The sequence below is a fragment of the Choloepus didactylus genome, chromosome 10, assembly GCF_015220235.1.
Source record: "Choloepus didactylus isolate mChoDid1 chromosome 10, mChoDid1.pri, whole genome shotgun sequence".
In the NCBI taxonomy this organism is placed as follows: domain Eukaryota; kingdom Metazoa; phylum Chordata; class Mammalia; order Pilosa; family Megalonychidae; genus Choloepus; species Choloepus didactylus.
The window spans coordinates 97,327,708-97,341,924 of NC_051316.1; the positions used below are offsets into that span (position 1 = coordinate 97,327,708).

The 14,217-nt window shown below is 40.9% G+C and overlaps 1 protein-coding gene across 7 annotated transcripts in view; it reads left to right on the forward strand.

Moving 5' to 3' along the window:
* Positions 1-14,217, forward strand: part of NR6A1 (nuclear receptor subfamily 6 group A member 1) — a 280,389-nt gene that overhangs the window by 241,953 nt on the left and 24,219 nt on the right. For 6 of the 7 annotated variants that reach the window (XM_037850708.1, XM_037850709.1, XM_037850705.1 and 3 more), the window contains 2 exons: positions 3,905-4,147; positions 13,057-13,112. In XM_037850708.1, coding sequence (XP_037706636.1) covers positions 3,905-4,147; positions 13,057-13,112 — 299 coding nt within the window. The remainder of the gene's footprint in view (positions 1-3,904; positions 4,148-13,056; positions 13,113-14,217) is intronic. The other variant, XM_037850711.1, reaches the window with a different exon arrangement.

Sequence of the window (14,217 nt, forward strand, 5' to 3'; positions counted from 1 at the left end):
TGGCTCCAGGTTACGAACTTATTACTAAAGCATCTGCTTCAATATTGCCGGGTAAAGAGTCAGTTCAAATAGTTAGTGCATCTCCTGGTTCATCAACAATGACCATCCATACAGCCCTTAATTCAGCCCATTGGTTGCTTTGCATAGTCCCAGTTTCCCACCATTTAGTGTCCATCACAGCTACTGCCATCCAGGTGGTGGGCTGCCCGTGTGCTGATCCATCGGTGTACCAGGCAGGCTCTGGTTATCAACATAACATCATCAGTCTAATGACAGAAAGTGATCTCTGCTGGAGGTTTCCACATTTTTAAATCTTGAGCTACCAAACCATGGCAATTAGTGGGACCATGAAGATATCCTTATAGTAGCACAGCAAATGTCCATTGTTGTCTTTCCCATGCAAAGGCGAATGCAGGCTGGCTGGAGGGGTCTAAGGAGATACTAAAAAAAGTGTTAGCAAGTTCTAATGCAAAATGAAACTGGCCTAATTGTGTACGTATGTCCTATATCAAAGTAGTTATATTTGGTACGGCTGCAAACAAAAGAGTTACTTTGTTAGCTCTCTATATCAGTAGTCATTTGCCAGGTCCCATCAGTTTTTCTTATTGGCTAGACTGGACTATTAAATGGGGTGTGAGTGGGGATTATAATACCCGCTCTCCCTAATTCCTTGATGGTAGCAGTAATTTCTTGATGTTTTCTTAGCAACTTATATTGACGCACTGCTACTGTGCATCTGAGGGAGGGTACCTTTACCGGTGACCACTTAGCATGTCCTCTTTGGACAGTTTTGACCACTCAACGCTGGAGACAGAGTTGACCTACAGTAGTTTGCACAATGATGTCCTGCAAAATATCAATTCCTAATATAGTGGAATAGGATATATGTACACCTGTACTTTTGAGGTGTTAGCTGGCCAATCTGCATTAGTAATTGCTGTGTTGCCCTAACAGTTTGGCCTTTATATCTGGCAATGGCTAGCGTAAGCCCTCTGGACTGTGGCCATTTTCTGTATACTGGGGTGCATTTTGCTCCAGTATTCACTAGTGCTGAAACTTTATGTTCATTAGTGGGGAACCAGAAAAATAGTTAACTCAATGTGCAGCCTCCGATCCCCAGTGTCCCCATATATAGCTTTTATTTGGGTATCTTGACCTGTCCCCTGTGCAAGGGGAAAAGGTGCTTGCCATGCCTCCTTGGCAGAGAGAGTGGGGGACTCTTTATACTGTAAGGGCCAAGTTTGTCAGCCAGAGATTGTTTCTCCTTCCAGTGATCTGGTTCTAAATTTGATGTCTCTCTGCCCTTTTGGTAATTTACTCCATAATCTTACTAGTAGAGGGTTTGGCTAGCTATCAGTATCTTCAGTTTTAGAGCCAGTGACTATTAGGTTAACACACATCTGTCTGCACAACACATGGTTTGGACCATCACGTCTTTTGGGGGCATGGCCCATAGCCCTGACTGCAGCCCCTTTTTGCTGTAGGCATTCAGATTCTCCTAGATCTGCTACTACTTGGGCAGCTCTGGAGATGGGTTGCCCCACCTATGTGCTTAGAATGGGCACTAGTGTCCCATACCATTGATTCAGGGCACTTTGTAAGATTGCGTTTTTTATGCCCTGGTGAAAGTTTCGTTATTTGGTCCCACAAAGTTAGCAGCATAAACTGCAAGTTTCATTCCTAGCCCCCTTAATATACCTTGTAATTCGTTAAGCATGCTCCAGTGGGGGGAGACCTGGGGGGTCCCCCACATTGGACCAAGTTTCTTTACACTGAGTCACTAACCAGTTTAATAGTAAGCTGGACTCAGGTTTGGTGGCTAAGGAACATATACGTTGGCAGAAGGAAGGGTGAATGGTAATAGAGGCCAGTCTGCTTATTTCATGTCCTAAAAGCAGTATTCCCTCTGCACCAGTGTCCCACAGGTGCAGCAGCCAATTTGTTAAAATTTCTTTAGGTTTTTGTCTGTATTGATTCCCAATTTCCCATAACTCAATAGCAGTGTAATCCCACATTGTAACCAGCACCTTTTGATCAGGAGGTGCTGCTAGGGCAGTAGCAAAGGCAGCACCATCCCCCACTGCCTGGAGATCAGGATATGTTGTATTTGCTCTGTTTTTATCTTTTGTTGGACCAGAGGATGAACATGCTTACTTTCCTCAGTTTCAGGTTCCTAGTCTGGTTCTTCACCTGAAGAAAAATCAACAGGGTCCCACAGTTTGGGATCCTAGTCAGGAAAATTCATGATAAACTGCCTCCCTTCGGGCAGCTTGAGCCCTCTCACTCTAGCATACCAGCATGCTAATGTCTAAACTTTTTTAACTATGCAGTGCAGACTCATTTAATGCATCCTTCAAATCTGCTTGGCCTATACACGTCTCTTTCTAACTTAAGTTCCCCTTCTTGGCAGTGAACCTCAGCTTTGACTGCCAGAGCCTCTTCTGTGGCCAAGCGCACAACTCCTAATAGAGGCCATGGAACAGCCTGATGGCTCTCCCTTTTCTTATGAAATCCTAACCGTCCTGCAGCCTGTTGCAAGAGAACCAGCAATCCAGCCAGGGAGTTCTGGGTGTCACCATACTCCCTTGGCGGTCCTTACTCATCCAGGAGGGCTGCCACCCGTCTCACATGGATGTTTCAGGCCATCCCACTATTCCCTCTGGTCTGTCCCCTTTCCTAGTACTCTTCGTGCCTGTTATAGCCAGAGGTTTTTTGGTCTCCCAGCTGGCAAACCAGAATTCCAACCCAGATTAGCCCCAAGACCAAAGAATACACCTGGCACGGAGTTACCCAGGAGTTTAATTAGGGACTTACGAAACAGGAGACTATTTTTCCTCATGGCGGCAGGTTGGGAGAGTAAAGTCAACATTCTGCCATTCTGCCGAGAGAGAGAGAGGAGTGCCAGGGAGGGATGCTTATAAAGGTTTGTGACAACGGAGTTTCTCACGAGATTTGGTTACAACAGGATCTTGCGAGATTTTGGTAACAAGAAGATCTCCTGAGATTTGGTTACTAATGGTGATTAGGGGAGGGAAGTTTTAATGCTTTCCCCCTGGGGTGGGTGGGGCCAGTTGTCTGGTCATGTAGGGAGCTGTATCTCAGTAGTGGAGGAGGGGGTGTGGCCCCAGGCCCTGGTTCCTCACAGTCCTGAATAAGTGAAATTTCAGGGAAGAAGTGGAGAGCTATATTCTAGCCTGAATTTCCTCTTTGATTAATTTGGTTGTTCTTAGTGAGTTCCTTGACTATGAGGATCATGCCTGATTTATTTCTGAATACTGAGCACCTTGCACAGGGCCTGCACACAGAGTAGATATTCTGCTAAAATATAAGCTTCACCAGGGACTCTGGCTCACTGCTCTTTCCATGCCTCACAATAGTGCCTGGAATAGAAGAGTTGCTCAATAAATATCTATTAGATGACTGGCTGGCTTACTTAGCTGGGGATGGTTAAAACTTCTTCACTTGTTAACAATTAAAACTATCATTTATTGGGTGTTACCGTATGCTGAGTGCTTACATTGTCAATAATCCTGTCATCTTCCTTCATGATAGAATTGATGGGCTGTGGATGAGGAAGGTAGGGGGAGAAAAAGAGAGATGTCAAAGATATTTCCAAGGTTTCTGATTTAGACAGGAGGAGGACCATGCGTTCTCTTTTGAAATAGGCTTTGTTTGTGCTATTTGTGGTATTGGGGCAGGGTAGGAGGGAGGGAGGTATAGCAAGTCAGTGAGGAAGAGGCAGGGTTCTGTTCTTGGGACAAAGGCTCCAGAGATGCCTCAAATTTGTCAGTTAGCCTGGAGAGGGTGGTGTTCTTGATCTACTCAGATTGGGTTGCTTGTTTTAGAACTACAGGCTTAAAGCCATTATTTCCACTGTGTTCTAACTTGAACTTGAAATGTTCAGTTTCTGTTCCAGATGATCGGGCTGAACAACGAACCTGTCTCATTTGTGGGGACCGTGCCACAGGCTTGCACTATGGGATCATCTCCTGTGAGGGCTGCAAAGGGTTTTTCAAGCGGAGCATTTGCAACAAGCGGGTATATCGATGCAGTCGTGACAAGAACTGTGTCATGTCTCGGAAGCAGAGGAACAGGTGCCAGTACTGCCGTCTGCTCAAATGCCTCCAGATGGGCATGAACCGGAAGGGTGAGTGGTGCTCATGGCCCTCACTGCCTACCATTCACTCATCTCTTTACCTTTAGTGTCAGCTATTAAGCCTCAGATCCATTCATTCCCTAAGCCTGCACTATATGCTGGGACTTATACTGGGTACTAACAACCGAAAAATGAATCTGACACAGTCCCTGCCCACAGGGATCTCCCAGCCTAGGTGGAGAGAAAGACTGGTGAGTTATTAAGGATTCTGTGACAATGAATGTACAGGTCCCATGTGGAAAGACCACAGTTAACAATCAGTCCTAACTGGGATTATTCTCTACTTGTTCTTCTTTCAAGGGATGATGACAACAGAAAGTATGAATTTGGGAAGGAAAGTCAGGAGGCAGTGTGGAATCATTTTATTTGCTAGAACTATGGAGTACTTAGAGTCTAAGCATGTCTAGAAATCTGTATCCAGGTTGGTGAGGAGTTTGGGATTTATTGGTAAGCTTTCTGAAAGCCATTAGCCTAAGATGACATGAATAAATTGATAATCTAAGAGGTTTAATCTGGAGAATAGCTTTGAAGGATTTACCTGCCACCTAGAAAGTTCTTAGAAGAGTTGAGAAGGAAGATTTGTGAAGTCCTTGAAGGAGGGGAGGGGAAAGAATGGCACAAGTAGGGGAAATGTTACAGAGGAAACTTGCTTGATAAGAGTTGGTGGCATATTGAGTGTGGGACAGGACCAGAAGTTGAAAGTGAGGTTTTGGATTAATAGTAATGGTCCTACTAGGAAAAAAGTCAAGTTGAAAAGCAGGGTAGGACAAAATGTTGCTTGTTGCAATGCTGAGTTTTTTAGGTACTTCAGGGGAACAGAGACTTCCTACAAGGAAATTGGATATATAGGATTGGAACTGAAATGAAAAGTCCTGACTTCAAATAGGGGTTTGTGGAGCTGTTAACATAAAATAGTTAAGATTTTGTCAGTGGGTAAAAATCACTGCAGAAGAGAGCTTAGATACAGAAGAGAGGAAGGCCAATGGCAGAACCATAGGGGCATACCCATGGAGGTGGGGAGTAGGCAGTGTAGTTCAGTAGAAAGAATAAAGGCTCTGGAGGCAGACAAACTAGCTCTTTGATCTTTGGCAGTTTGCTTTATGTCCATGATACTCAATTATCTTACCATTAAATGGGTATAATAATAATTATTTCAGAGTTCTCTAGAGAATTAAATATGATAACATATATAAAATACCCAGCAAGGTATTTAGGGGTTCATAGTAATAGTGTGCAGGGGTGGGAGTGGGAATTAGTCAGATTTTGTGAACTATTCAAACTGCTTTTGTAGCATTAATGAATGCAAACATCCAAATGTACTACAGACTGGTTTTGTGTGGATCTTTAGTGGGATAAGAAGGAACTTTTGAAAACTTGCCCATTTTGAAGAAAGGTAAGGGAGATGTGGAAGGGCATTTAGATAAATTTAGGTGATTTACAGTTTATTTATAATATAAATATTTATTAAACACTTACATGTACCAGAAATGCTCATGTTGTTTCCATGCATTATCCCATTGAATATGTACAACCACCCTATTATTAACTATTATCCCCAGTTTACAGATGCGGCTTAGGGAGGTAAAGTGGTGGTTATTTTGACAGTTAATTATTATTAAATTATAATTTGTTATCAATCTGTGCTTGTGCCTGGACAATGTACTGTTTCAAATGTCTACCAAAAGGCATGGCTTTTTGCATGTTGGAATGTCATGTGTCTATAGGATAATAAACAAACGCCATAGTAAGGCATTTGAAGTGTTGCCAGTCTGTTCCCTGCCTATATTTCTAAACACATCTTCTGCCTAGACCCTAATTAATTCATGCCTCAAGTATGCCTTGCACTGTCCTTCCTGCCTTTGCTCAGGTTCTTTCCTCTACCTAGAAGTCCTTTCCCTTCCCCACTATTAGTTTCCTTTTACAGAAATCCTTCCCAGCTCCAGTACCAAACAAGTACTGTTTTGAAGAGAGTTTGTGGTCATCTACTTACCCTCACTGTGATTTGGTTTTGGCCTCCAGTTTTCTCTTCTCCCTTTCTTGTCCTCACTGTTTTTTATGGGTTGGCTTCTTTAGTGTTCTCTCTGATGAATCATCCTGCTTATTCAATTGGATTCTGAGTCCTCCAGCCAAACTTGCCTATTTTAGGGAAGAAGAAACTTAACCTTGTAACCTCTCTAACCATAGCCAGGAGAAAATGACTCATGGGATACGAGGGAGGGGATGTGCCTCCTAAACTATTTGCATGCGGAGCAGGCTGGCTCAGTTGCTAGTGAAGTCTGCTTCTCTCAGAGAAACCCTGCCACCTCCTGGTTGGTGCTGAGAAAACAGAATTAAAATTGTAGCTGCCAGAGGGAAGTTTTGGGGGTGAGGAAACGAACTAATCTGTATGAAACTTCAGAGGCAGACACACAATTTTATGCATTTTTCAACACCCATAGAACTTTACACCACAAAATAAAATGAATTTTACTGTATTTTTTTTTAAATCAACCAGAATGGGGGGAGGGGAGGAGGATGGGATGTAGATTATAACAAATGACTCTAACCAGTGTTACAAACATATCACATAATCACACTGAAGGGGATGGGGAAGAAAGAAGCTGACTTTGGAAAAACAGTGTTTTGACTTTATACTGTAAGGCTAAAGACAAAAGAGCTATATACGAACATAGTTTTCTCTTAGGATTATGGGTTAGGGATTATAGGTTATTTGTATACTAGTCTTAAGAGTCAGATTTCTCACTGTCAGAGAAAGAAATTATAAATCAGGCAAGGGGAAGGCTAGAATGAACAGTCTGGTTTTAGATTGGAATCAAAAGTATCAGTATAGACTCATGTTTAGATAGATGATAGGCAGGTAGATTAGATTAGATTAATATATAGATACAGAAAAGTATAGTTGTGTGTGTATACATATGGGTTAGTTAAATACATAGATTTTCTAGCTCGCCACTGAGAGGGGCTAGAAGGAGTGACACCCCAGAAGCAATGAATATACTTAGTGCCCAGATCTTGGTTTCTAAATATTAATAAAAGAAACCAGGACTCTTTAGAGAGCTTGTTGATTCCAGGGCTGGGGCAGGGAAAATATAAGATGATCCTTGAGTATGTTATAGTGCTAGAAAGTTAGAAGTCGTTGAAAAGGGGGGGTTGGGTAGGGTGAGCCTACCAAAAGTGCACAGAAGCCAATCTGAAAGGGTTCCAATGGCCAAAGTTGGAGCAAACTGAAAAAATAACTGTAGTATTAGATTATAACCTAAAGAATAAAATAAATATTCTTGAGTTCATACTGATATAAAAACTGAATACAAAATAAACAGATAAGTGACAGTTCTTCCTTATAAAAGAATTCCAGTTAATAAGGAATGAGGGAAATAGAATGCCACCATTAGAACACCACAATAATAATTGCAGCAGGCAAGTCCACTAATGAATGCTAAAATAAGTGGGCATAAGTTTGAACAGAACCAGAATATTTGCAAAGTCTCAAAACACTTAATAATTACAAGGGAAAAATAGTAAGTTTACAATAGAGAAATCTGGCAGATACCACATTAGCCAAGCAATAAACGTTAACATCACCAATAAAATATACCAACATCATTTATCCCCTGCTATGATACACTGAGAAGGGCATGCATATACACAGATAATAGATAAGTTCATTCTCAGAATCTAATTATGAGAAAACAATCAGATAAAACCAAACTGAGGGACATTCTTCAAGATAACTGACATTCTACAAAATACCCTTCAAAAGTGTCAGGGTCACAAAAGACAAGGAAAGACTGAGAAACTGTCACAGATTGGCGGGCAAGTGGAGACATGACAACTAAATGCAATGTGGGATCCTGGGTCAGATTCTGGAACAGAAAAAGGACGTCTATGGAACAATTGGGGAAATACAAATAAAGTCTGTATTTTGGTTAATAATATTATACCAGAGTTAGTTTTTTAGTTTTGATGACTAGTCTATGGTTAAAAAAGATGTTAACAGAAGGGGAAGGTGTGTAGAGTATATGGGAATTCTGTGCTATTTTTTTTAACTCTTCTATAAATTTAAACTTAAAAGAATTAACTGTTTAAAAAATGCAGCTGCCATTTGTGGCTGAGGCTTTCTTGCCATTTTGTGATCCAACCTTCTGTTATCCCCTATCTCTGGATATAGACCTTAATATCTTTTCAGACCTGGAAATTAGCTGGTCAGGAAATTAATTAGCAAGGCAATGAGTTAGATTTAAGGAGGGTAGGGAGGGAGACTGCGCCCTGCTTGTCCATCCCTACTGCTGTCCCAGGGCTGCCCACACATACTCCTCACCCATCTTGGAGTCCTCAGGACAATTCTCAGCTCCTCAGCATGATTTTAACCTGACCCCTGACACCAGCCACTTTCATCCCTTCCCTTCTCCCTCTGCTGCTGCCCACTCACACTCCACATTCCATCCCAGTTGTCAAAAAACCTGATGTTATGTCGTGTTTCTGGGGTTTTGCACATGTAATTTCATTTTCCCAGACTGATCTACATCCCACCCCACCGCCCCCTCTTCTTCACCTAATTATATGTAAAACTTTTCTTTCAAGGTTCATCTTATTTGTAATATCCTCTAAGACACCATCGATACCCCACTACCACCACAGATGGCTTTCCTGTGCTTTCACAGCCCTTTGAACAGACCTCTGCCATTGCACTGATTACCTTATGTATCTCTATTTACTTGTGTCTTTCTCCCAATATTAGACCATGAGCCCCTCAAGGGCCATGACCAAGTCTTACTCTTTTTTCTGTCCTTATCAGATAACCCAGTAAGTCTGAGCTGCATCCTGCTTAGAAAGATTAACTGTGATGGGGTGGGGGTGGGGGTAGAGTAATAGGAAGCGGTACAGGGCAGATATTGTTAAAACTTTTTACATGATGATGAGTTCGCAACTATATGATAGTACTGTGAACAATTGATTGTACGCTGTGGATGAAATTAATTGTACGCTGTGGATGATTGTAGGGTATGTGGATATATCTCAATAAAGCTGAATTGGGAAAAAAATTTACACTGAGCCTCATGAGGGCATTCATGCTAGTTAAGTAATTATATGAAAAAAAAAAGATTTCCTTAACTTCATGGTCTCATAACTTGCTAATTAACTAGTCGAAAGTTAAAACAAAAACATCAAGGAAAGCTTCTTGGAGGAGGTGATTGCCACTTTGCCATATTTACTTTATCATTCTCTGTGTGTTGTGTGTATTTTCTTCTAAATACTTCAAAATCTATTTTCTAAGAACAAGAACATTTACTAATATAACCACAGTACTATTAGCAAAATCAGGAATTTAATATTGACTTAATACTATTATCTTATAAAGAGATCTTATTCAAATTTTACCAATTATCCCAATAATGTCCTTTATGGCAATATTTTTTCTGATCTCAGATCAGATCATGCATCAGTTAGTTTTTTATGTCTCTTTAGTCTCCTTTAAGCTGAAATGGTTCCTCAGTCTTTCTTTGTCTTTCATAAATTTTCATTTCTTGAAGAGAACAGTTTATTTTGTAGGCTATCCCTCAATTTGGGTTTGTTGGTTTCTTCATGATTATATTCAGGTTATGCAAGAATGCCACAGAAATTGTGTGTGTCCTGCTCATTGCATCATGTTAAGTGTGATTTGCCCTTCATTGGTGATATTAACTTGAATTACTTGATTAAGGTAATGTCACTTTGGTAAGATGGCATTTGCCTGATTTCTCCACTATAAAGTTTCTTTCTTTCCCAGTAGAAGCAACATCATGTGCAGAGGCACAGCTGCATGAAATAGCATGGCATGTCCAAGGACTAACACATAGTTTTCTGTGGGTGGGCATAGCATTTGTGGCAAGAGATGAGGATGGGGGGAATCCCACAGGAACCAGCTCATAGAGGGTCTTGAATGGCAAACTTAAAGAGCTTAGACTTAGCCCATAGACCACAGGATTTTGAGCAGGGCTTTGATGTAGTTAGCTTTGTGTCTCACTCACCTTTCTGGTTTCTGGGTTTCGTTGGCTGCCCAGGCCCAGGCAAGTAAGGAATGGTAGGCATGTAAGTTTCAGAGCAGAAAAAGTATTTGCGCTTCTTGTGAGCAGATAGAAGAATGATGGATGGCACCACTCTCTTGGGCTTGGACAGAAGATGCAACAGAACCATTCCTGTGAGCCTTCACCCAGAAGTCCTTTGTTCTTTTTAATAAGACCACTACCAAAAAGACTCTCAGCGCTGCTAAAATCTTGCTCTTAACTCAGTGTAACATCAACGAACAAGCACAGCTTTAGAATTAGAAGACCTAAATTGAAATTCCAGCTTTGTTAGTTCTTTCTTGAGTAGTCTTGAGCAAGTCTCTTTACCTCTCTGAGCTTCAGTTTCCTTATCTCTGAAATACATGGGAGGTTGTTGTGAAGATCAAATGAAAAAACACATACATGAGTGCCTTACAAGCTTTAAAATGTGATTCAAAATTTTGTTTTAACAGAGGAATTATAACACATTATATTATTTCCCACACTTCAGGGAGTTTCATGCATTCTTAACAAATTTTATCTTCTTTGACTAAACCATTACTATTGTTTACTTTATATTCTTCTTTAATCAACTTTTTTAAAAATCCAAGTTAATTTTCAAAGGGAGTTTTTTATCACCTTGGTGAATGGAAAACTAGTATTTTTAAATGCACATTAGAGTAAATATATAATTAAGACTTTATGTACCACCTAAAGTTATCTTATGTTTCTCCAATGGGGGATGCTTATACACTTTGGAAAATACTAGTAGTGGAAAGAAGGCTGGTCTTAGGGTCTGATAGCCTGGATTCCAACCCTGATTCTGCTGTTTAGTTTCTGTCACTGTAAGCAAAATATTTCATTTCTATGAGCTTTAGGTTCATCTGTTCAGTGGGAATGATAATATTTTTTTCATGGGTTTATTTTACCCAAGATAGTACCTAACACATAGGTGTCCATCATATGTGAGTTTCCTTACCCCAGGAGAAGTTAAGGAACAACATGAGCTTTTAAATTTCAGAACAAGAAATTGGCAAAATGTAAATCTTTGAGACATGTGACCCTTTGAACAAAAAAGGAAAACATACTGAGTTCCTTTCCTCACCTGCTAGGCAGAGTGAGATGTTAGCTGAAATATATTCAGTGTTGTATATGCCAGTAACAGATCTCTTCTGTACCTGTGAGCTGAAGCAAAAGCATGTGAGATGTCAGTATTGGAAATAGAAGTATCTGGAAACTCATTGACCCTGGAACAGCAGAAAAGGAATTTTAGGGATTTTTAGAACTCGAATTTAGGTTGAATGAGAGCTCCCAGACAACAACCAGCATGCATCTAGCCCTAATATAAACTGTGTATGTTTCTCACTCCAAGTTCATAACAGCCTTGTAAAGCAGATTTATGTTGCCTCCATTTCACAGATGAAGATATTGAGGCTCTAACAAAGTTGGGAATAGAACTCCTGTATTTCACAGAAAAGAGGCAGAGAAAAGGGAAATATTAATTACTGAGTACCTATTTTATATGCCAAGACCTATGCTTGGTGTTTTAGTTGTATTATTTTATATAGTCCTCACAATAGCCCACAAATAGGTACTTTTTTATTTTATTTTCAAAACTGAGGTTCAGAGAGATGAGGAAACTTGTCCATAATTACACAAACCAGGCAGAAAGAGTACTTGGATCTAAGCTTGTCTAATTTTGAAGTGTATAATCTTAGGTCATCAAGAATGATTCTAAGGAAAATAAACCTACTGTCAGCCTTTCAGTTACCATAGGAACTCAGTATAATGCTTGGCGCCCTCATTTCTGAGACAACCAGCCCTGCCCCAAAGGACTTTCTAGACTCTAAGTTAATTTTTTTGAGGCAGGTATATTATAACAAAGCTTATTGTCACATAATGCCATTAGCTTATCCTCTTTTGCTATTAACATTAGCCCTTCAAGCCACCCTCCACAGTGGCCATCAAAGAGATTTTTCAAAAATACCAACCCACCATATCCTTTCCCCGCATTCCATCTTGTCCTCAGGTTCCTCAACTAAAGTTCATCTGTTAGCCTGGCATTCAAGGCTCTCTGATCTGGCCCTAGCTGGCGTCTCCAGCCACATTACTTGCTATTCTTCTATATACCCTGCCCCCTTTGCTTCGGCCAGATTGAACCATTAAGAAGTTCCCAGAACACTCCATGCTTACTTTCAACTTGAAGCTTTTCTGTTTACTGTTCACTGACCCTGGAACACCCTTTTCCTGCCTAACTAAATCCTACCCATCCTTTGAGACTCAGTTCAGAATTTATCTTTTCCAGAAAACTTTGCCTGACACAGTGACCCTTCTGTAATTACCAATCAGAAATTCCTTCTCTGTGCTCCTATACTATGTGCTCCATAAAAAGTGATGGTAATAGTATTGATTAATAGTCAAATTCTGATTGACTTCAAAACAAACAAAAAAAAGTCCTGCTCTCTTAGTCCTATAAATTAGACCCAAACTTAGGTGAAGAATAAAAAAGACTTGATTTTTAAATGGAAGTATTCTCTATCCCTCTCCTTGAATTCACCAAAGCCTAACTACATCATCCTGGTGGGATATTGACAGCTGTAGGACTAGTTAATAGTACTACCAGCTTTGTTGAACATATTGAACATATAATAGTGTATAGTGTGTACCCAGTGCCTTGGGGGCCCAAAACTTTCTGCTGCCAGTGAGATAGTCTGAAATAATGGAAATAATATGGACTTTGGGTCCAGAAAGACTGTGTTTTAATCTTGGTTTCACCAATTACTACCTTGTGCTTTTGGCCAAATAAGTTAATTATTTTTTTATGCCTAGAGTTCTTTGAGTGTGCTTCTGACTATCTTGACTTGTATTTCCTTCCAGCAATCAGAGAAGATGGCATGCCTGGAGGCCGGAACAAGAGCATTGGGCCAGTCCAGGTGAGTTCCAGGCCTCACTCTCTGTGGCCCATCCTGGAAACCCAGGGCTTAGATGCTCCTATAGCTGCTTACTTTGATCCTTTCATCTGTTGCTGGGGGAGCCATCTTTGCTTTCATTCCTGCAAAACTGCTTATTAGCATCCTTTAAGAGCTTGGATATAAAAGTACTTTGAATATCATAAATACAAAGTGTGCTGGTTTGAATGTATTGTGTCCCCCAAATGCCATTATCTTTGTGGTCTTGTGGGACAGACATTTTGGTGATGGTTGGATTTTCTTGGAATGTGCCCCACCCAGCTGTGCGTAATGATTCTGATAAGATGTTCCCATGGAGGCGTGGCCCTGCCCATTCAGTGTGGGCCTTGATCAGTGGAGCTATGTAAATGAGCTGACTCGGTGGAGGGGGGGACTGAGTGCAGCTGGGAGTTATGTTTTGAAGAGGAGCAAGCTTGCTGGAGAGGAACGTTCTAGGAGAAAGCCGTTTTGAGGCCAGAGTTTTGGAGCAAACGCCAGCTGCCTTCCCAGCTAGCGGAGGTTTAGCGGACGCCATTGGCCATCCTCTGGTGAAGGTACCTGATTGCTGAGGTGTTACCTTGGATGCTTTGTGGCCTTAAGACTGTAACTGTGTAGTGAAATAAAACCCCGTTTTATAAAAGCCTATCCATCTCTGGTGTTTTGCATTCTGCAGCATTAGCAAACTAGAACAGATTTTGGTACCAGAGAAGTGGGGTGCTTTTGCTGCTGAGTTTGCAGATACCAAACATGTTGGAATGGCTTTTTAAATGGATAAGGGGAAGATTCTGGAAGAATTGTGAGGCGCTTGATAGAAAAGGCCAAAACTGCTTTAAAGAGACTGTGGAAATCTGGACTCTAAAGATACTTCTGATGAGGCCTTGAACAGAAATGATGAATATGTTGTTGTAAACTGGAAGAAAGGTGATCCTTGTTTTAAAGTGGCACAGAATTTGGCAAAATTGAGTCCTGGTGTCGGATGGAAGGAGGAATTTGAAAGCAACAACCTGGAATACTAGCTGAGGAGATCTCCAAAATATGTGTGGAGGATGTATCCTGGCTTCTCCTTGCAGCTTATAGTAAAATGCGAGTG